Here is a 23,435-nt window from a genome sequence, read left to right as displayed (position 1 = left end):
TGTGAGTCGGTTGCCAAGCATCTGAATTTTGATCACGTGACCATGCATGATGCAGCAATGGTCGTAAGTATGAAAAATGGTCATAAGTCACTTTTTACAGCGCCGTTTGAACAGGTCACTAAATGAACTGTTTTAAGTCGGAGACTACCTTTAAGTCTTTGTTTTAAAAAAACTTTAAAAGAAAGATAAAAACAAATACAAACTAACACACCAGATTTATGATCTGAAAGACATAACCCCGAAAAGGAAAAAGAGGAAAAAAATAATAAATTTCCCAAGGATCTGGGATAAGCAGATGCGGATATTTCAAGGTGTGTCTGTTCTGCCCCAGCTATGGACCCCAAAGAACGCAGCACGCACAAAGTCCGTTCAAACCTTGGTTTACTAAATAAACCAGTCTTTTACAACAACTGCTGTTAATTAATTGCATTAACAGCCGCCAAGAATTCAAAGAATAATAACTGAAAGCTTATTGTGGTAGAATGCCCAGAAGCAATTTGCAGGAAGCTGATAAAATAAGCAAGACAAGACACGAAGGTATGTTAATGAAGTTGTTCCCTGCAAATTGCTTCAATCGGCGTTCCTCCTTAAATAGGCTAAGGGAGTGGCCAGTTAGCCCCAAGCCTTACTTTCGAGGAGACCTCCTCCTGAGGAGCCACTCCTGCCTTTTGGCAGCTCTGCGTGCCCGTGCATCGAGAAGAGGCTCCTCCTCTTCGTCCTCTTCACTTAAGGGAGCTTCTGGAGGTTCTGAAGGCCCTGGCTGAATCCCCGCCTCTGGCACCACATCTTCTCCAGCCTCCTCATTGTCCGACTCGAGTGCCAGTTGCACAGGCTGCTGGCGCAGCACATCAGCCTCCTCGCTGTCTGAATCAGCTACTAGCTGCACAGGCCGTGTATGGGCCACAACAGCATCTCCCAACATCAACAATTAAAACAAAGCAAGCAAACAAAAACAGGAAAGATTAGCAGGTTCAATAGAGGTATAACAATGTTTTTGAAGAAAGAGCTGCTAGACCCTCCCTCCCTTCCCTTGCCCTCCCCTTCCTCCCCTGTCCTCCCCTCCCCTGGTTATCTAAAAGGCAGAGATTGCCACCATTTACTTTTAGTCTCAAGATGAAGTTGATTTGCATTTTTTTAAAAAACAACAATCCTTGAAATGTGTTTGAATATTAGTTGCGCGGGTTGGTAGGTAGGCTGTTGGTTTGAGGTCCAGGCTTGTCAATTTGGTTGCAAACATTTTGTCAACATTCGAGGAGACATTGTCCGTGCGCTTTGAGTTGTGCTTGTCTGTCAGAACACAGGCCTCTAAATCCCTTTTTATGAGATGCAAATTGGTCTGAATGTTGTTTGTTTGGATATTTTCCACCAATAAGTCAATAAACAGACATCGAGCCACTCTACCAATCGCTGAGAACGAAAGAACCGCATCAACCACGATCCCAAAGGTAGCATTGAAAATGAACAGACACCCCACTACGCAGCAACAAAATTATAACGCAGTGACTCACAAGAAATCGGACCACTTCTCAGCAACAACAGCCAGCCACTCAAATTATCAAACAAGCTGAAACCAGACCATGACTCAGAAGCACCTAGATAACAACTCTAATCCTAATCTGCATCACACAGATGGTACTTCACTACAGCTCACCAACAGCAGCCAGCCAATCAAACAGTCCGAAATCAGACCATGACTCAGAAATATCCAAACAAACAACATTCAGACTAATTTGCATCTCATAAAAATCTCATTTAAAAGCCTGTATTATGACAGACGAGCACAACTCAAAGCAAATTGACGATGTCTCCTCGAATGGTGATGAAATGTTCGCAACCAAATTGCCAAGCTCGGCGCTCAAACCAACAGCCTAACAACAATCCATTTTTGTGTGACTTAGTTGTTACATCTATATCTCACTTTTATTTCCTGCACTATGTAGGAAACTGGTCTAGATTATCTCCCTCCATGAACGCTTCAGCCTTTATCAACCAATCACTACTGTATTTTTCAGAGTATAAAACACACCTTTTTCCCCCCTAAAAGAGGGTGGAAATGTTGGTGCGTCTTATACACCGAATACAGCCATTTTTGGCCTCCCAAAGGCCAGCCCTACTCGTTCCATTTTTGCAAAAAACAGGCCCATTTTTTCCCCGATTTTTGTAAAAACGGGGGTGGTTTTGCCCTCCCCCAGCCTCCAGGAGCACTCTACAGGCCTCCCAAACCCTCTGCACACCTCATTTTTCACAAAAACGGGCAAAAAATGACTCATTTTTCACCTGTTTTTGCAAAAAACAGGGCGTACAGAGGGTTTGGGAAGCCTGCAGAGTGCTCCTGGGGGCTGGGGGAAGGCAAAAACGCCCCAATTTTTGCAAAAAACGGGGCACGCAGAGTGTTTGGGAGGCCTACAGAGTGATCCTGGGGGCTGGGGGAGGAGAAAACTTTTTTTTTCTTACTTACCTCTTCGAAACCTTGGTGCATCTTATATACCGGTGTGTCTTATAGTCCGAAAAATACGGTAATCAAGATGGATCACTAGGGATCCCCAAATTCACCCAGCTCTGGGCTGATGGACAGGGTCAGAGGTGTTACCTGCTTTGCCACTCTGAAACTCCACAGAAACAGCTACTCAACTATGGAAACCAGAATAATAATTTGAAATACGATGACTTAAGACCGGCTGGTAATGAATAGGAGATGTGAGCTGCATCTTTACAGTTTACACATCTTTTTTTCAGAACTTTAGGAGCATTTCAGGAACTTTAGGAACACTATGAACAAGTCTGGGGCCCTGGGCATGGGATAGATAGAGCCTATCTCTTGGCTGGGTAGAAGGTTGGAGGGACAATATCCAATTGCTATGTCTTTTGTTTTTATTTCAGATTGTGCATTGCATGTACTGTATATTATTGTTAGCCATCTAGAATCATGTAAAAGTGAGAGAGGTGGCTATATGAATCAGTTATATCAATGTTTCTCAAACCTGGACCAGTTTCCGAGGTGTGGACTTCAACTCCCAGAATTCCCCAGCCAGTAGCTTAGTAGCTGGGGAATTCTGGGAGTTGAAGTCCACGCCTCAGAAACCGGTCCAGGTTGAGAAACACTGTGTTAAATAAATAAATAAAACTTGCAGCAACCAACTATCTTCTACAACAATTCTATATTTTAATTTATCCCAGAAAGGGTTAAGCATTTACAAGACTAAAGAATGGCACTTTCAAGCCACGAACAACATTTTTAGGAAAGTAGAGCTTTCGGAGACCAAAACTGATTGCTCCCTTTGCTTCCAGTAACAACATCCTACTGATATCCTGCCAGTTTCAAGATAGTTGGGTATTTGGTACGATGGGCCATGCATTTCTGACGGTCGATAAAAAGGCTATTGGTTTTCACAGCAATCTCCTTCTCCAGATGCATCCGGCTGTCCTCCAGATTGCGGAGGCTTTGCTCGGATTCCAGAAGCTTCTTTTTGAGAGAGTCAATGGATTCAGTCAGTTCTTCCACTTCACTGATGAGCCTGAATGGAGGACAAAAGAGGGGAGCATGTTGGTGGTGGTAAATTGAGACCTCCCCATAGAGAATGAGAAGCTGGGGGTGAAACTGGCCTGGAGATAACATTTTCTCGGAAATGTTTATCAATACATCTAAAACAGGAGTGCAGATTTTGCTAAACCATACTCTATAAGCAAATGGATCTGTCTCACAGCAGTCTCAAAAATAATAAGAGAATAAGATAATTCTTTGTCAGCCAAGTGTGGTTGGACACACAAGGAATTTGTCTCTGGTGCAGAAGCTCTCAGTGTACATACAAGCAGCAAGTGATAAATCATGATCATAATCATAAAATACGATCGGGGTGGGCTGCTGGGGGTTCACAGGGGTTCGGGAGAACCTCTAGCTAAGATCCTGTGCAGTTCGGAGAACCCCCAAATCTCACTCCTGGCTGGCTCGAAGAAAGCCTCCGGAGCCCGGGGAGGGCAAAACCACCACCTCCCCACTGTGGTGCAGGAGGCCGACTACGCCACGCCTACCATGGCCACGCCCACCCAGCAGAGAACCCCTTGCTAAAATTTTTGAAGCCGACCCCTGAATACAATCATCATAAATCATAAGATACAACACTCAGTCATAGTCACAGGATACTAAATAAGCCAGGGTATCAAACTCAGATAGTCACGGCATCGTCACATGACATATCGCAACTTTTCCCCTCTTTGCTAAACTGGGTGTGGGCGTGGCCAGCGCATGATGAATACGGCCTGTGGGCTGCGAGTTTGACAGCTCTGAAATAAGCAATCAACATAAATCATAATAGGATACTAAATAAAAGCAATCAACATAAATCACAAGATACAAACAAGAAGTTATAGTTTAAACCCAATTTAAACGTTACAGAAATGAGAGTAACATGTTGTATATAGACAAGTTTTCATGTCTTCTATAGAAATCATTTTAATAATCTATACACAAGATGGGCAGCCATATAAATCTTTTAAATAAATTAACAAACATGAATGAATTACATTAGAAAGGCTTATAATCTATACTAATATTCCTTTCCAAAAAATCAAGTTCTCAAATTTAACAAAAGAAAAAAAGCATTTTCAATTTTCAAAGAGAGAGACACGGATGTTTTTCTGGCTGATTATAAGAATGGTAAGCCTGGTGCTTTCAGAGCAATTGATTTTATCCAGAGAAAAAAAAGAGATTAGAAAATTGCACCTAATTAAAAAGCTTAATTGGGGTGAATAAATATTATTAGCCTCTGTATCTATGCCTCTCTTGAATAATCTGTGGCTGGTCTTTCTGATACAGCCTCTTCCCACTTATGGCTACCCACAAAGCTATTTTTCCATCTTTTTTAAAGGTCCAAATTGAATCCATGTACCTCAAGACTTAGAACCAAAGGTGCTTTTTCAAAAGAAAACTGGACTTTGTTTTTCTGTGTAGACATTTCAATTTTCATCATTCTCAGAACTGAGGAAGCTTCTTGGATGAGAAGCGAAACGTCTTCAAAAGAAAAAACAAGAAAGTCCAGTTGCCTTTTGAAAAAGCACCTTTGGGACAATCAGGATCTGGATAACTGAGAATCTCCATAGACAGATTAAACAAACAGATTAATAGAGTTGGAAGGGACCTTGTAGGTCATCTAGTCCAACCCCCTGCCCAAGCAGGAAACCCTACACCATTTCTGACAGATGGCTGTCCAGTTTCTTCTTGAAAGCTTCTAGGGATGAAGTTCCCACAACTTCTGGAGGCGACTTCTGTTCCACTGGTTGATTGTTCTCGCTGTCAGAAAATTTCTCCTTATTTCCAGGTGGAATCTCTCCTTGGTCAGTTTCCATTCATTATTCCTTGTCTGGCCTTCAGGTTCTTTGGAAAATAGCTTGACTCCTTCCTCTCTGTGGCAGCTCCTCAAATATTGGAACATAGCTATCATGTCTCCCTTGGTCCTTCTCTTCACTAGACTAGCCAGGCCCAGTTCCTGCAACCGTTCTTTGTATGTTTTAGCCTCCAGTCCCCTAATCACCTTGGTTGCTCTTCTCTGCACTCTTTCCAGAATCTCAACATCTTTTTTATAGTGTGGTGACTAAAACTGGATGTAATATTCTCGGTGTGGTCTTATTATGGCTTTATAGAGTAGTATTAGTACCTCACTTGATCTTGATTGTATCTCTCTGTTAATGCAATTTAGGACTGCATTGGCTTTTTTGGCTACCGCCGCAAACGGTTAGCTGTTAGACACACTGCTAGACAATAAAGAGTGTTAGGAGGTATTTATCTATTACAGATCCAAGATGTTAAATTATTTCATTCTTTAATGTCCCTCAAGGCTACCTAAAAGGGCCAAATCCTCACTCTGTAAATTTGTGATATCACATCATCCTGCCCTCCCACTGGTATTTGAAGACTCCAAATAATAATAATTATTATTATTATTAAATCAGAAAGCCCTGCTCCTCACTCACCAAAAAAAAAACCCACAAGAGACTTTTACCCATTTGTGATTTGTACGGACAGAATGACGCAAAGTATTTGGGGGCAATTGAGGAAAACAGTAATATTTGATGAGTAAAATGACAAATGTCTCCAATTTTCTGTCTTGACATTTAAGAACAGAATTAACCTGAGTTGCCAGAGCACACAACTTAATGGCTGTTTGTTATAGAATAAAGAGGTAAGACTCAGAAATTCTGGCACTCTAAGAAAAATTTCCACTTGTATCTGAACGACTGGAAGAACGATTATTTCTGCTCCTTGGGATTAATTTCAGTCCTTTGATTTTATGGTATTGTGGAGGAGAAAGATCAGGGGTGCTATTCAGCAGGTTCTGGCAGGTTCTGGAGAACCGGTAGCGGAAAATTTGAGCAGTTTGGAGAACTGGCAAATACCACCTCTGTCTGACCCCTGGAGTGGGGTGGGAATGGAGATTTTGCAATATCCTTCCCCCTGGAGTGGGGAGGGAATGGGGATTTTGCAGTATCCCTCCCCAGGCTCCTCAGCTGTTTTTTTACTCAATGTGCTTGCGTGAAGCGCAGTGAGCGCGCGGCGAGCGTGCACAAAGCGTGTGCACGATGCGAACCGGTGGTAAAACTGATTAGAACCCACCATTGTTGTAAATGCCATATAAGTAAACAATAGCTCAGAAAACACTACCCAGATTAGCTTTATTTGGCTGGAATCTGTCATCAACACTCAAGGCTCTCATCTCGATTTTTTGGATCACACCCTGCAGATACCCCCTCCTACCAACTTCAACATGCCACCTGGAAGCACCATCCTTACCCAACAAGACCAGAAGATTGGGAATCTTTATTCTTCGTTTAGTGGGTGAGTAGCTCAACCACCACTTCCATCAGAATTTCTTAACCTCGGCAACTTTAAAATGGGTGGACTACAACTCCCAGAATTCCTCTGCCAGCGTGCTGGGGGTTGAGATCCATATATCTTGAGGTTGCTGAGGTTGAGAAACGGTGATCATCATTTAATGACCCCATAATCCCTTGCGGGGGTGGAGTCTGGGCAACTGAATGGAGCTAGAAGAGTGTTTATTGGCCTGTTGCCAATGCGGAGTTTTGTTCAGCAGATATATTCTCATCGTGCCCAGAGAGAGAAATATCTGCCTCTACCTAGGATCGAACTCACAGCCTCCTGATTGTGAGGCCAGAGCTCCACCTCTAGGCCACTGCGCCACTCAGGTTGAGAAACAGTGATTTATTGTACATTATCATCATCATTATCTTTAAATTAATATACTGTCTAGTGACTTACCTGAACTGTGCAGTGTCTCTGCAGAGATCGACGTTGGGCCTAAAGGAGCGATCATACAGCCTTGTTTGGGCTACTTTGAGGGGTGTTTCTTTATCCTTAATCGCTTGCTTCAGGGCCTCAATGTTGTGCTCTTGGTGCCCAATCTCTTGGAGGGTCTGTTCAAAGAGGATATGAAAGATAGTGGCATAAACAAACAAACAAATATACATACAAACAAACAGTAACTGATCATCAATTGTGTATGGATCGACCACAATTTGCAATGAATTGAATCAAGATATGTGGAGGTTAAGATTCAATTATTTCCAAGAAGATATTCCATCCATCAATCAGAATAGAGTTGGAAGGGACCTTGGAGGTCTTCTCTCCTTTGTTAGTTTCCATCCATTGTTTCTCATCTTTCTTTTTGATGCTTTGGAGAATAGCTTGACCCCCTTCTCTCTCTGGTAGCCCCTGAAATATTGGAACATTGCTATCATGTCTCCCCTGGTCCTTCTCTTCACTAGACTAGCCATGCCCAGTTCCTGCAACCGTTCTTCGTATGTTTTAGCCTCCAGCCCCCTAATCATCTTGGTTGCTCTTCTCTGCACTCTTTCCAGAGTCTCAACATCTTTTTTGTAATGTGGTGACCAAAACTGGATGCAGTATTCCAGGTGTGGTCTTACTAAGGTTTTATAAAGCAGTACTAATACTGTTCACATGATTTTGATTGTATGCCAGTGTTTATACAACCGAGGATTGTATTAGCTCTTTTGGCTGCTGCCGCACACTGCTGGCTCATGTTTAAGCCATCGTCCACTAGGACTCCAAGGTCCTTCTCACAGTTACTGTTTTTGAGCCAGGTTTCATCTAATCTGTACTTGTACCTTTGGGTTTTTTTCTAGATATAAAACCTTGCTTTTCTCCACATTAAATTTCATGTTGTTGGTTAGGGCCCAGTGTTCAAGACTGTCTAGATCTTTTTGGATCCTGAGCTTGCCTTCTGGGGTGTTAGCTATTCCTCCCAGTTTAGTATCATCTGCAAATCTGCGAAATCATGCGAAATCATGTTGCAAATATTCTAGAACAGGGGTCAGCAACCTGTGGCTCTGGAGCCGCATGTGGCTCTTTCATCCCTCTGCTGTGGCTCCGTCGCTCAAAATATGTGTCACAACCGCCAATGTGCGACACTCGCCAGCATGCAATTTATTGAGCTTTTCAACCCATCTTTTTTTTTTTTGAGTTCAAAATGTTTTTGTTGCAAGCAGAAATAAAAAATTGTTTTCTCTGTAGCAGTTCATTGCTTACATAAATGCAACACACTATAGTTTTTTTTTATACATAGCATAAAGGTAAAAAAACAATATATGCAGCGTTATCTTCATTTTAGATGTCAAAAGGCTTTTGTGGCTCCTGGTGTTTTCTTTTCTGTGGGAAATGGGTCCAAATGGCTCTTTGACCCCTGTTCTAGAAGGTAAGGTAAGCTGTGCTGAGATGTTTCAAGGAAAACTTCAGTAGAGTTTGGATGTAGCAAAGGGCTGCTGTTGATTAAATTCTGCACCAGATGAGAAGAATCTAGCCCATGAAAAACAACTTGATGTCATAATAACAAACAAGTATTTTTTTTTTTAAGCTACCAGCAGAAGTTTGGATTTGCTCTTAACAGTAAGCGAAACAGCTCTGGACACTTTTACTGTAGTATTATACCAAAAGTTGCACTAATCCCACCACTAAGAGCAATATCCTTCTGGTGCTAAATCGTCCACCCTCTTTGGACCAACTGGGCTTTTACCAAAAGACATTGGAATAGTCTCATCCTTAAACTGCAGCAGACGCGTCTTGTTCGGTAGCTGCAACAGACCAGGTTCCTTCTAAAGCCTGAAGCTGAAGATCAACTGAATTTGCTGTACAAAGGAGGATTGAGATCAACCCTCCTTGTTTTCATCCTCTGAGGCTACTTCTCACAAACACATGATCTTTTCCCACCCCACCCCCAAAAATGTTTATGGGCTTTAACAGTGGTGGGATCCAAATAATTTAACAACCGGTTCTCTGCCCTAATGACCAGCTAAGTAGGCGTGGCTTGGTGGTCATGTGACCATGTGGGCGTGGCCAACTCAATGCCACTCACATCGATGGGTGCTTCACCTTAGCTGTTACAATGTAATAAGGGTTAATCAGAGAGGCAGTTTCTGTAAGCAGGGCAATAAAGATTAGGCTAGAAACAACACCAGAATGTTTCCTTTCTGACTTCCTTACAGGATTAGCCCTGTAAAGTGGAAAAAAACAAAAGGAGATTTCTTCCAACAACCGGTTCCCCGAACTGCTTAGAAGGTTAACAACCGGTTCTCCCAAATAGGTGCGAACTGGCTGAATCCCACCACTGGGCTTTAACCAAAATTCTCCTCCCCATCTTTTAAAAGCTGTTCCCATGTTTTCTCAAGAGCTGGACTGCAAGCATCATCATTGCGGTCAGCTCCTCCACAGTGGGAGGGGAATGGGACAACTCACCATGGCCAACTTTCTGCGGCCAACTCATCATGGCCAATTTATCATGGGACAACTCGCTTGCGGGACAATTTAACAATTCTATTTAATTATTTAAAATAAATAAAAATTATTTTAATTTTTGCCATTCACATTTCATTCTGTCCCTCCTTTTGCATCCTTTCTTTCTTCTTCTTCTTCTTCTTGTGCCCTATCCCTCATCGGACATTGGCGATCATGTTGGCAATCCTATTTTTATCAACAGCTGCACAAAAAAAGTGCTGGTGAGTTTTGTCCCTCAGATTTTGAAGCCATGATGTTCTTCTTCTGCCTGGACCTCATTTGCCTTCAATCTTTCCCTGAAGGATTAAGTGAAGGATGCCGTATTTTTCTGGGTATGTAGCTCTTGTCCGGTGGCAAGCTGTTCTGTCACGTGATGGCCGTGGCAAGTTGTCCTGCAGCAAGTTGGCCATGGTAAGTCAGTCTTGTTGAGTTGGCTATGGTGAGTTAGTCTTGTTGAGTTGGCCATGGTGAGTTAGTCTTGTTGAGTTGGCCATGGTGAGTTAGTCTTGTGAAGTTGGCCATGGTGAGTTAGTCTTGTTGAGTTGGCCATGGTGAATTAGTCTTGTTGAGTTAGCCATGGTGAGTTAGCCGTGGCAAGCTGGCCGTGGTAAATTGGCCATGGTGAATTGTCATAGACCCCAGTGGGAGGACTAGAGGAGGTGGGCCCATACTTTTTGTAAACTGTGCTCCATCTTGTGCTTGGCATCCTCCAGCTCCTCACAGCGCTTGGCAAAGGCCTGGTTCACCACGTCAAACTGCATGCGCAGATCCTCGGCTGTGTCATGGAGGATGTTGTCAACCAGGGCACGGAGGTTGATGGAAGCCAGCCTTTCTCGCTCAGCCCTGTAGATGTTGTCATGGCTGTGCTTGGCCCACGTCTCTGGGGTGGAAGCACTGCAGGGAAGATACAGACGAGGGTGGGGGCAGAGGGGAAAGGATGTAAATCGTATGGCCAGAACGTTAACCTGTGGCCTAAATTTACAGGACAGTCTTCATTCGTATGGAACCCATCTCAAAAGAAATGTAAGAAATGTGACAGTAGAGTGTGGAGAAAGGTGGACCTTCCAGGAGAATCAGGAACCAGGTGGTTTCGCCCAACTATGCAATCCTTGGTGACCTTAGTTCATCCCCAATTAGGACTTTGTCTCACCTGTCCTCAAACTTGGAGGAGCTGGGATGGAACTGAATGTTGGTGCTCTGGTTGCTGTACCGCCCACATTTCTCATCGATGTTGTAGGTTTCCACCTTGTCCGACCAATCCATCTCACAGACCTGCTTGTGGTCCCGATTTAACCTGGAGAGGTGAGGGACCACAAAATTTAGTGCCAACCTTCGTTGAAAGTGAGGTGAGATGAGCCCCCACCCACCCACCCTGCTGGCCTTCCTTGAAGGCGTAAAAACGTGTGGGTTTTTTTTTTTTCCTTTCGAGGCCTCAGAATTTCATTTTTTTAATATGTGCCGGTGTCAAAGATGGAAAGCAGAGAAAATCCCTACAGAGGGAGAAGTAATTAAGAAAATGTTGGATTGTGCAGGAATGAATAGATTGACTTTGACAATTAAAGAAAGAGTGGAATCGGAGTACTTTAAGATATGAGGGCAATTTTATCATTGGTTAGAGAAGATATATATATATTATTTATTTATTTTATTTTATTGAATTTCTATACCGCCCTACTCCCGAAGGACTCAGGGCGGTGAACAGCCACAGAATAAAACACATAAATACAAAAATTTAAAATAGAATAAAAACGAATTAAATAATTTGGCTGAGACAAATTTAAAATATCCCATAATTTAAAAACAAATTAAAATTTACATTTAAAATTTACATATATATACAGGGCAGGGGTCAGCAACCTGCGGCTCCAGAGCCACATGCGGCTCTTTGGACCCTCTGCTGTGGCTCCCTGTCAGGTGATCCCACCACTGGCTGGCCCTCCCATCCCAGTCACTCCTCGCCTGGCCTGAGAAGGTAAGGGCGACAGCGGGGGATGGAGAAACGGCCAGGGCAGAGACAGAGAGATACAGAGAGGGGGAGAGAGAGAGAGACAGAGAGAGATACAGAGAGGGAGGGAGGGAGAGGATTTTGTGGTTCCCGGTGTTTTTTAACAACTGGTTCTCTACCCTAATGACCGGCTGGGTAGGAGTGGCTGGGGGGGGGTCATGTGACTGGTGGAAGTAAGTAACATTGAGTTGGCCACGCCCACCCAGATTTTGTGGCTCCTGGTGTTTTCTTTTTTGTGGGAAACGGTCCAAATGGCTCTTTGAGTATTTAAGGTTGCAGACCCCTGATACAGGGCAAGGAGAAAGGAGACAGATAAATGTATTAGAAAAGTAAGAAATGTGGGAGAAATGTTATAATAAATGAAATGATCATATTAAGATATGATAAATATAGGAGGAGTAAGAAGAAGACACAAAAGATGTACACAGATGATACACTACATCAGGGGTGGGCAATTGTGGCTCTTTTACAACCTGTGGACTTCAACTCCCAGAATTCCTGAGACAGCTTGGCTATCTCAGGAATTCTGGGAGTTGAAGTCCACAGGTTGTAAAAGAGCCACAATTGCCCACCCCTGCACTAAATGATTGATTATGTATTGTATTGTATGTTTGTTTGTTTATAAAATTTAAAAAAACCTTCTATAATAAAAAATATGTGCCGGTGTGTTCAGTGAAAAAAAAGTGACAATAACGGTTATCTTCTTACCTTATCGCTATGGAGATTCTCCGTCCTCCAGGTCACGGTTGTCCCAAAGATGCTTTTTCAGGAGGCAACTGGACTTTCTGGTTTTTCTTTGAAGATGTTTCGCTTCTCATCCAAGAAGCTTCTTCAGTTCTGACTGGAGGTTGGGGAATTTATAAATCCTTCCATTCCCCACCATCCAGCCAGAGCGGAAGAAGCTTCTCGGACGAGAAGCGAAACGTCTTCAAAGAAAAACCAGAAAGTCCAGTTGCCTCTTGAAGGAAAAAAAAACAAAAAACACCTTTTGGGACTTCTTACCTTATCTTATCTGTTTAAAAAAAAAAAAAAATTATAATAGTTAAAAATGAAACACCAAGATGATGGGCAGCCTGGGATGAGAATCTTCTCTACCCCGTCACATCCCTCCAGGCCAAGCAGCACAACCAGGTTTCTAGACTCTTCCGGAAGGCCAAGGGGGGGGGCAGATGTTTCCCCAAATGGGAGACTATTCCAGAGGTCGGGGGCCACAGCAGAAAAGGCTCTTCTCCTGGACCCCCGCCAGCTATTAATTAATTTCAAATGTTCCTTTGCCTCTTTAAATGCTACATACTGTTTTTATGCTTTTGATATTTTATTGCAACCCAACCAGAGTCCTTCTTTTATGAAAATAATATTAAATTTCCAAAGATTAAAATACGCAGTACAAAAAGAAACACAATACACACAAAAAAAACAAGAAAAAAAACACAGACAGACACAAAACAAAAGATATAAACAACCAAAAACAAAATTTCAATACTAATAATAACTTTTCTGCATTGGTATCTCTAACCTATTTAACCTCTTTACACAAATTCTGCTTCTAAATATCTTCTATCTTAAACTTACATCTTTATTTAAATTATCTTGGTTTCTATTTACAATTCGATCTCATAACAAAAACATCCCTTAAATTTTATGTTTACTCTCCAGCCAGGAATACCATTTATTCCATATTAAATAGTACTCGGTGTCCTCCTCCCTCTCCTTCATTTCCATAGATAATCTGTCCATGTCTGCACATTCGTATATTTTTTTTATGATGATTTGATCTGGAGAGGTTCCTGTCAACAAGAGTCCTTCTAATGAGGGAGACGGGCATTACTTAAATATGGTAGATAAAATAAATGTTAAAAAGTAAATTTCCCTCTGAAGCACAATGGTTTGCACAATATGTTTTGATTTCATAGGTAAAAGTCCGTTTATCAATCTGATTTCTTTTAGCCTCGTTCTCATCAGAGGATGGCCTCCAGGGAATAATGGCACCAAGTCAGAACAGGAACAATTTTTGATGCCCCTAAATACAGGCAGTCCTTGACTTATGACCACAATTGAACCCAAAATTTCTGTTGCTAAGCGAAACATTTATTAATAGTTTAGTTTAGTTTATTTGATTTATATACCGCCCTACTCCCGAAGGACTCAGGGCGGTGAACAGCCACAAGATAAAAACACATAAATACACAATTTAAAAAACAGAATAAAACCAAATTAAACAATTTGGCCGAAGACAGATTTAAAACACCCCAATAAATTAAGAACGAATTAAAATTTGCATATTAAAAAGGGAAAAAGGGAAAAATTAGGCCAGGCCAGCCTGATGGAATAAAAAGGTCTTGAGGGTGCGGCGGAAAGTGCGTAGATCCGGGATCCTCCATATCTCCGGGGGGAGCTCATTCCAGATGGCAGGTGCCCCCACAGAGAAGGCTCTCCCCCTGGGGGCCGCCAGTCGACATTGTTTGGCCGACGGCACCCGGAGGAGTCCCTCTCTATGAGAGCGTACCGGCCGGTGGGAGGCTACTGGTGGCAGCAGGCGGTCCCGCAAGTACCCAGGTCCTGAGCCATGGAGCGCTTTAAAGGTGGTAACCAAAACCTTGAAGCGCACACGGAAGACCACCGGGAGCCAGTGCAGCTTGTGCAGGAAAGGTGTTACATGGGAACACCATGTCACTCCCATAACCACCCGCGCAGCCGCACTCTGAGCCAGTTGGAGCCTCCGGGTGCTCCTCAAGGGGAGCCCCATGTAGAGAGCATTGCAGTAGTCCAAGTGGGAAGTGACAAGGGCATGAGTGACCGTGCATAAGGAGTCCCGATCCAGAAAGGGACACAACTGGCGAATCAGGCGAACCTGATGGAAAATCCTCCCGGTCATGGCCGTCAAATGCTCTTCTAAAGACAGCCGTGAATCCAGGAGGACGCCCAAGTTGCAAGCCCTCTCCGTGGGGGCCAGCAATTCGTCCCCAATAGTCAGTGATGGCACCAACTGACTATATCGGGATGTCGGAAACCACAGCCACTCAGTCTTGGATGGGTTGAGCCTGAGCCTGTTTCTCCCCATCCAGATCCGCACGGCCTCCAGGCACCGGGACATCACTTTAAGGGCATTGTTGGGGTGGTCCGGGGTGGAGATGTACAGCTGAGTATCGTCAGCGTACTGATGGTACTCCACCCCGAAACCACGGATGATCTCGCCCAGCGGCTTTACATAAATGTTGAACAGAAGGGGCGAGAGGACCGACCCTTGTGGCACCCCACATATGAGGCACCTCGGGGTCGACCTCTGCCCCCCTGCCAACACAGACTGCAACCGGTTGGAGAGAAAGGAGGAGAACCACTGCAACACAGTGCCCCCCACCCCTAGCTCTACCAACCAGTGCAGCATGATACCATGGTCAATGGTATCAAAAGCCGCTGAGAGATCTAATAGAACCAGGACAGAGGAGCAACCTCTGTCCTGAGCCCTCCAGAGATCATCGACCAACGCGACCAATTCTGTTTCCATGCTGTACCCAGGCCTGAAGCCTGACTGGAACGGATCCAGATACGTTATTTCATCCAGGTGCTGGGGGAGCTGTCGCACAACCACACTCTCAACAACCTTCACCACAAAGCGAAGGTTGGAGACCGGACGATAATTAGACAACACTGCCGGGTCCAGGGAAGGCTTCTTGAGGAGAGGCCTCACCACCGCCTCTTTCAAGGCAGCGAGGAAGTCACCCTCACTCAGTGAAGCATTTATAATCCCCTGGAGCCAGCCTCGTGTCACCTCCTGAGAAGCCAGCACTAACCAGGAGGGACACGGGTCCAACAAACATGTGGTCGCGTTCAGTCTACCCAGAATCCTGTCCACGTCGTCAGGAGTCACAGGATCAAACTCATCCCAGATAACATTCTCAAGACCTGCCTCAGTCATTCCCCCCTGAAACTACCCAGTCGGAGTCCAGACCTTCCCGAATCTGAGTGATTTTGTCATGCAGATACTGTACAAAGTCCTCGGCTCTACCCTCCAAGGGGTCCTCCCGCACTCCCTGGTGGAGCAAGGAGCAGGTCATCCTAAACAGGGCGGCCAGGCGGTTCTCTGATGATGCAATAAGAGCAGCAAAATAATTACACTTTGCTGCTTTTATCGCCACTAGGTAATTCTTAATATGAGATCTTACCAGTGTCTGGTAAGAGGGTGGTGTTAAGGGAGCTTCGCCTGATTTTACGATCTTTTGTGCCATGGTTGTTAAGTGAGTCACTGCAGTTGTTAAGTTAGTACCATGGTTGCTAAGTGAATCCGGCTTCCCCGTTGACTTTGCTTGTCAGAAGGTCATAAAAGGGGATCACATGACCCTGGGACATGGCAACTGTCATAAGTATGTGTCGGCTGCCAAGGGTCTGAATTTTGATCATGTGACTGTGGGATACTGCAACGATCGTGTGAAAAATGGTCATCAGCCACTTTTTTCAGTGATGTTGTAAGTTTGAACGGTCACTAAATGAACTAAATGTTGTAAATCGAGGACTAGCTGTATACATGAGGATTAGGGAGACCCTCAGATAGCCAAGGAAATAACCCAGAAATTCTCGATCCATCATTCTCTCTCACCTCAACCTACCACACAGGATTTTTGTCTGAAAAAATGGAATTCTTATTTATTTATTTATTTATATTTTCTACAGGACACGGTGACTCAGTGGCTAAGACGCTGAGCTTGTCGATCGAAAGGTCGGCAGTTCAGCGGTTCAAATCCCTAGTGCCGCGTAACAGGGTGAGCTCCCGTTACTTGTCTCAGCTTCTGCCAATCTAGCAGTTCGAAAGCAGGTAAAAAATGCAAGTAGAAAAATAGGGACCACTTTTGGTGGGAGGGAACAGAGTTCCATGCGCCTTTGGCGTTGAGTCATGCCGGCCACATGACCACAGAGATGTCTTCGGACAGCGCTGGCTCTTTGGCTTTGAAATGGAGATGAGCACCGCCCCCTAGAGTCAGGAGCGACTAGCACCTATGTGCAAGGGAAACCTTTACCTTTACCTTTTATATATTTTCTGGAAATCTTGTACAGTACTGCACTTACATAGATGGATATACCAAATAAAAATATTAAAATACTAACAAAATAGTGACACTATTTCGCTTTCATGGGAGACTTATTTGAAAACTGGAAATGTTCACAAACCTAATATTCATTAATCTCAGAATAGCTTTCCATGTTTTTTTAAAAAAAAAACATTTTGAATTTCCAGTAAAAGCACCAGGTTTCAAACAGGATACATGACAGAATACGTCTTGTTCTACGTGTCACCTGCTGGCAATTTAAACTGAAGCTTGACGGAATGTAATGTCATGCTAAGAACATCTCAAGGGTGCAATTGAAAATAATTGGAATATAATTTGAGGAATCATCTCTCTCAAATCACTCCATGATAATCACCTGTAAAAATTAAACAGGGATGGATTTTGTAAAGAATTTAAGAGCTACCAGGCTGTGCAAGCACAGACAAGGAAATATTGGCAGGGACTTGGAAAGAGGTTATTTTGGTTGTTGCACTTTTTTAAAAAAAATCTGTAATTTACAAATGAACAGAGCCATAAAATAATAGAGTCCAAAGCAGAAAAGGTAAGTTTGAGATTCAAGATTTTTGCTCCTCTTTTATTATCCATAAACCTAAATAATTTAATTTGCTTTCAGATCTCCAGATTCTTTTTGGTTTTCCTGTATTTGGCTACAAAAATAAAGCACAGGGGAGATTTTAAACAAAACAAAACCACAGGCTCTAGTCTTCTCTCTGATTTACTGTATTTTGTCTACAAAAAAACATTTTTTTAAAAAATCAGCCCATTTAGTCCTGTAATTTCCACGTGTCTGCCTCCTTGTTTCCTATATTATACCGCCATCTGGTGGATGAACAGGAAATGAACCAAATAATAATAATTACCTTTTCCTTGAATAAAAAAACCAAAAATTACTGAGTTGTTTCACCACGCTCAGTTTTCTTCCCTGCATAAGAGATTTCTTTCTTTACTTTATTTTCCTAGCATGCTAGCCTATTGCTGTGGTTGATATTTTGGGGTTGGCTTTCTTGGAGGTAGTAATTGAGATAACCACTGGTGTTGTTGCTTATTTAATTTTTTTTAATGTTTCACAGGTCCTCGACTTTCTGTTGCTGAGCAAGACACTTATCAGGTGAGTTTTGCCCCATTTTGCAAACTTTTCCTGCCACGATTGTTAAGTAAATCGTGAGTTAGTAACACGGTTGTTGAGTGACTCTGTTTTCCCCATTGACTTTGCTTCTTAAATCGTCAAACCTTGGGGCAAATTAGTACATACCGTATTTTCCGGCGTATAAGACGACTGGGCATATAAGACGACCCCCAACTTTTCCTGTTAAAATATAGGGTTTGGGCTATACTCGCCATATAAGACTGCCCCTCTTCCAATGCACACCAAATAAAAATTAAAAAACATCAACTGGCTCACCTACAATGTAAAAGCAGCTGTGCTAGACCCAAAATGGCCCCTGTAACAAGCAGGAACCTCACACAGCCACAAAAAGCCCCCCCAAAAAACTTTCACACTCTAAACACACACAACACAACACAACTGGCTCACCCACAATGTAAAAGCAGCTGTGCTAGACCCAAAATGGCCCCTGCAACAAGCAGGAACCTCACACAGCCACAAAAAGCCCCCCCAAAAAACTTTCACACTCTAAACACACACAACACAACACAACTGGCTCACCCACAATGTAAAAGCAGCTGTGCTAGACCCAAAATGGCCCCTGCAACAAGCAGGAACCTCACACAGCCACCAAAAGTCCAAAAAACCAACTTTCACACTTTACACACACCAAATTCCACATACAGCTTTGTGAGATTTTGTGTGTTTGTGTAGTTGGAGTGAAACACTACAGAAACACACTAAATCTCAGAAAGCTGCACAAATATTGTTTTATTTTATTTTATTTTTATTTTTATATGAAAGCTAAATTTAAAACTTCCTAAACTTTAAATGGCTAGGTCTAAAAAAGAACAACTAAAAAAACCCCAATTGACTATTTTTTTTAAAGCTCCCAAAGGGGAAAAAAACTTACCCAATAGAACAGGGGTCTCCAACCTTGGCAACTTTAAGACTTGTAGACTTCAACTCCCAGAATTCCTCAGCCAGCTTTGCTTTGCTGGCTGAGGAATTCTGGGAGTTGAAGTCCACAACTAACTCCTTGCTTGATTGCAGGCAGGGAGTTGCTTGCTTGCCTGAATAGATTCAGGCAAGCAAAGCAAGGAAAATACGGTAGATGTGAAGTAAGCCAAAGATTTTGCACTCTATGCAAGTCAGTATGTTTCATTTTGACACTGATATTACAATAACAACCCTGACAATCTAAAGTATGGGTCCTATACAGATTAAGACTTTGATTTATGACCATTTAACAACCATTTGATATTATGACCATGCTGAAAAAAATGGCTTATGTCCAGTGTGAAATTTTTTTACTACCGGTTCTGTGGGCGTGGCTTGGTGGGCGTGGTGTAGCTTAGTAAGCATGGCTTGGTAGGTGTGGCAGGGGAAGGATACTGCAAAATCTCCATTCCCACCCCACTCTGGGACCAGCCAGAGATGGTATTTGCCGATTCTCCGAACTACTCAAAATTTCCGCTACCGGTTCTCCAGAACCTGTCAGAACCTGCTGCATTTCACCCCTGCTTATGTCCCTTCCTCATACTTAAAAGAGATGTGGTGGCACAGTGGTTAGAATGCAGGATTGCAGGTTAACTTTGCCCACAGCCTGGAGTTCGATCCTGACTAGCTCAAGTTGACTCCACCTTCCATCCTTCTAAGGTTGGTAAAATGAGGACCCAGTTTATTGTGGGCAAGAGGCTGACTCTGTAAACTGCTTAGAGAGGGCTAGAAAGCACTGTGAAGTGGTATATGAGTCTAAGTGCTATTGCTATCTTCCTTCCTTCCTTCCTTCCTTGTTGGTTCAGTGGCTAGAGTGCAGTATTGCAGGCTGACTCTGCCCACTGCCAGCAGTTCGAATCTCACCAGGCTCAAGGTTGACTCAGCCTTCCATCATTCCGAGGTGGGTAAAATGAGGACTCAGATTGTTGGGGGGCAATAGGCTAACTCTGTAAACCACCTTCCTTCCTTCCTTCCTTCCTTCCTTCCTTCCTTCCTTCCTTCCTTCCTTCCTTCCTTCCTTCCTTTCTTCCTTCCCTCCCAATGGTTAGAATACAGTATTGCAGGCGAACTCTGCCCACAGCCAGCAGTTTGATCCTGATCCTGACCAGCTCAAGCTTTCCATCCTTCCAAGGTGGATAAAATGAGGATCCAGATTGTTGGGGGCAATGTGCTGACTCTGTAAAACGCTTAGAGAGGGCTGTAAAGCACTGTGAAGTGGTATATAAGTCTAAGTGCTAACACCCGTGATCATTTACTTAAAGACTGCTGCAAAAAAAGGTTGCAAAAGTAACGACCATCTTACTTAGTGATGGAAGTTCCAATCCTAATTTTGATTTTAAGTTAAGATGACCTGCATTTTTAACCACATCTTTTTAAACAAGAACTTGGCAATGCATGGCAGGACTAGAATGTCATCCAGACAAAATCAGACACAGTCTTGTTTAGTTGTGCAAAGAGGTTGGGAACCAGGTAGGCCAAGATGGGGAAGAATGAGTTACATGCACTTCATTTGAGAAAGCCGACACTCATGTCGCCCCCCCCCCCACCAAACCTTAGAAGTTGGTCATGACCAAATACTGAATAGAGGCCTTACTGCATCTGGTTAACAGCTTGCTTCACTGTTCTTTTCAGGAGCTCTTGGATATTTCGGATGAGCTCGGTCTCCTAAACGAAAACGGTAAAAATATAAGTACATCAGGGAACTGCCTGCAAAGGCAACGAAGGGAAACCTTTAAAATGATGGGTGCACCTTCCATCCGCTTAGACCTGTCTGCCTGCTGTGGATTTCAAAACAGAAGCAAAATACAGCGCAGCATTTTGTTTAAAAAGTTCTGATTTTTTTTTTTTATTTTGTAGGCAAGTTCCTAGCCCTCACGGTTGCATACATCTTGGAGGGCTAGATCTTACTTCAAAAACTGTTGACTTAGGCAGGTTAGGTAAAGGACATCCTATTTCCACAATTGGAGCTTTTTATGGATCTGAACCTTCCTGCCATACGGGGTCCACCCCCCCTCCCTGAACTGCCTTCCTTTAGAAAATAGCCCCTTCCCATCTGGAACAGTTGACTCAGTTTCCTTTCTCAAGCCTCCCTGGGGATCAAACCAGGGGTGGGCTTCAAAAATTTTAGCAAGGGGTTCTCTGCCTGGTTGTTGGGTGGGCGTGGCCATGGTGGGCGTGGCCTAGTCGGCCTCCTGCACCACAGCGGGGGGGGGGGGTTGCCCTCCCCGGGCTCTGGAGAGAGAGAAAGAGAGAGATGAGAGAGAGAGAGAGAGAGAGATGATGGATAGAGATAGAGAGAGAGAGAGAGAGAGAGAGAGAGAGAGAGAGAGAGAGAGAGAGAGAATGGATGGATGGATGGATGGATAGATTTTAAAATTCATCGCCATGGTGACTTTTTTTAACCACACTCTGTGGATCAACCCGCATCAGACCCTTCGTGCGCATTCGCGTGCACACACATGCACGCTTTGGGCACTCGGTCTGGAGTCGTTTCTGAATCCTGTAGCAAGTCCACTTTCACGTTTACTTCCAAATAGGGTGCAAAGCAAATGACATATTCTGTTATACCGCGTCCCGCTCCATCTCGGTCAAGGTTCTGCCTGGGTTCATTGGGCTAGGAGGCATTTCTATCCTGCTCTACAGAGTGGAGAGTTGGTCTCTGACAGAAAACCACTTGCAGAAACTAGAAGCATTTGAAACATGGACTTACAGCAGCTGTTACATATAAACTGGGTTAACAAAATCACAAACGAGGAGGTGATAAGCCACCTGGGAAAGCCAAGGGAAATCATCAAAGCCATTAAAAAGCAAAAGTTAAAATATTTTGGGCATGTGATGTGACACCCCGAAAAATATGGCATCCTTCACTTAAACCTCCAAGGAAAGATTCAAGGCAAGTGAGGTTCAGGCAGAAGAAGAACATCATGGCTTCAAAATCTAAGGGACTGGTTTGGACAAAACTCAACAGCACTTTTTCGTGCGGCTGCTGATCAAAATAAGATCGCCAACATCATTGCCAACGTCCAATGACGGATATGGCACAAGAAGAGGAGGAGGAGACATTCGTTTTGACCACAATTTGTCACACAAGCCCCACCTGCCTTGAGTTCACACCCTCTGCCATAATGTGATTAGCTTTTTGTGCAAACCTGACTGTGGACTGGTTTGGGTTCTCCAGGGTTTCAGGCAAAACATCATTTGTAGTATGACGGAGATACCAGTGTAGAAACTGGGGACCTTCTGTGCTACCAAACAGAACCTCCAATCTCAGCTCAAGTTCTTCCCTGACTCCAAGAACATGCAAACAGCCATGCACCAGGGGACCATTTATGAAGGAAATGCCCTACCTTGAGCAGCTCTACCTCCACCTGGTCCCTCACCAGGTCAGGATGCTGCCGGCGTTCCCGGCATTGCAGGTTGTCCGTGGCGATGCTGTAGGGGACCTCCGTGGCATCAATGGCTCGCTCCAGCCGCAGCTTCTGAGCTGCCAGCTGGTCAGTCTCAGCCACCAGGTCCTCAATCTCCCTCTGAAGCTCCGACTTCCAGAAGTGGATGTCCTGGAGCCTCTGACCCACTTTAGCCGTAGAGTCCTCCTGGGTGCGCTGGGCCAACTCAGCCGTGTAATTGGCCAGGTTCTGGGACTCATGGCGGCAGCGCTCAGAATGGTCGCGGTCAGCAAAGGCCTCGTGGTATCGGATGTAGTTGTTCTGGTGCCATTCTTCAGGCAGGAACTTGGCGGTGCGGAAGCCAGCTGTAGCCAAACCGCTCGATGAATCGGGACCGGTGTTCAGAGCCGGCTCGTAAACCTTCATGGGCAGCTCAGAAACAGGGATGCTCTGCGGAGCAGGCTCCTGGGTGAGAAGCACAGCAGGCTGAGACATGGCTCCGGTGGCAGCTTTGCCAGGCCAGGAAATTCCCCGGCTCGCTCAGAGGCCTCGAGGATGCTCGCCTGCCACAAAAGCAGCTCTGATCAGCGTCTTCCCGTTGCTATAGGCAACGCTCCTAGCCAATGAGGGAGCTGATCTCTGCTGTAAGGAAACAGATCAGCCTCTTCGGTTTGGTCTCGTTGCCCGGGAGATGCCTGAAAGCCAATGAACCGCGGGGGGAAGTCACAACACGAGGTGACATAATCCCTCATCACCCAGAGAGATGGAAGGGACAAAGAGCTGGGACACACACACACAAACACACACATAAGGCCCCAGGGGGTGTGGCAAGAAACTGGGGCACTAGGGCAACCGAGCTGTGCTTTGTCATGATGATAAAAATAATTGCACAGCGATAACGTAAATGTAGACACTGATCTGATTGTACTGAAAACTGAAGGATAACAAGGGCATCCTTCAACCACACTGCCATTTAAAGGGAATGAAATGTTATTAAAGTAATAATGCGCGCTCAAGGCCAGAACTGGGGGAAAAAAATCATCAGATGATTCAAAGTTCGGATTGTGCAAAAAAAAAA

General features: G+C 44.1%; 1 protein-coding gene across 1 annotated transcript; it reads right to left on the bottom strand.

Moving 5' to 3' along the window:
• Window positions 1–3,141: 3,141 nt before the first annotated feature.
• TEKT4 (tektin 4) lies at window positions 3,142–23,435 on the bottom strand. The gene is made up of 6 exons (XM_087878598.1): window positions 22,319–23,435; window positions 20,566–20,636; window positions 10,950–11,093; window positions 10,471–10,693; window positions 7,271–7,425; window positions 3,142–3,515 (listed from the first exon to the last, which is right to left on the bottom strand). The coding sequence occupies exons 1-6, from the start codon at window positions 22,850–22,852 to the stop codon at window positions 3,299–3,301; spliced, it is 1,344 nt and encodes a 447-aa protein (XP_087734724.1). The 5' UTR covers window positions 22,853–23,435; the 3' UTR covers window positions 3,142–3,298.

This window comes from Pantherophis guttatus, chromosome 14 (genome assembly GCF_059756535.1).
Source record: "Pantherophis guttatus breed Tessera chromosome 14, ASM5975653v1, whole genome shotgun sequence".
Classification (NCBI taxonomy): Eukaryota; Metazoa; Chordata; class Lepidosauria; order Squamata; family Colubridae; genus Pantherophis; species Pantherophis guttatus.
The sequence above is the reverse complement of the archived record's forward strand: the minus strand, read 5'-3'. Positions and strand labels throughout refer to the sequence as shown.

What these genes read in the sequence shown, in the direction of transcription:
- TEKT4 (XM_087878598.1), bottom strand. Translation starts at nt 22,852, where the DNA reads ATGTCTCAGCCTGCTGTGCTTCTCACCCAGGAGCCTGCTCCGCAGAGC. An exon ending in TGGAGGTAGAGCTGCTCAAG is followed by an intron (nt 20,637 to 22,318) that starts GTAGGGCATTTC and finishes GTTTTCGTTTAG; the next exon opens with GAGACCGAGCTCATCCGAAA. An exon ending in AGAGACACTGCACAGTTCAG is followed by an intron (nt 3,516 to 7,270) that starts GTAAGTCACTAG and finishes TCCTCCATTCAG; the next exon opens with GCTCATCAGTGAAGTGGAAG.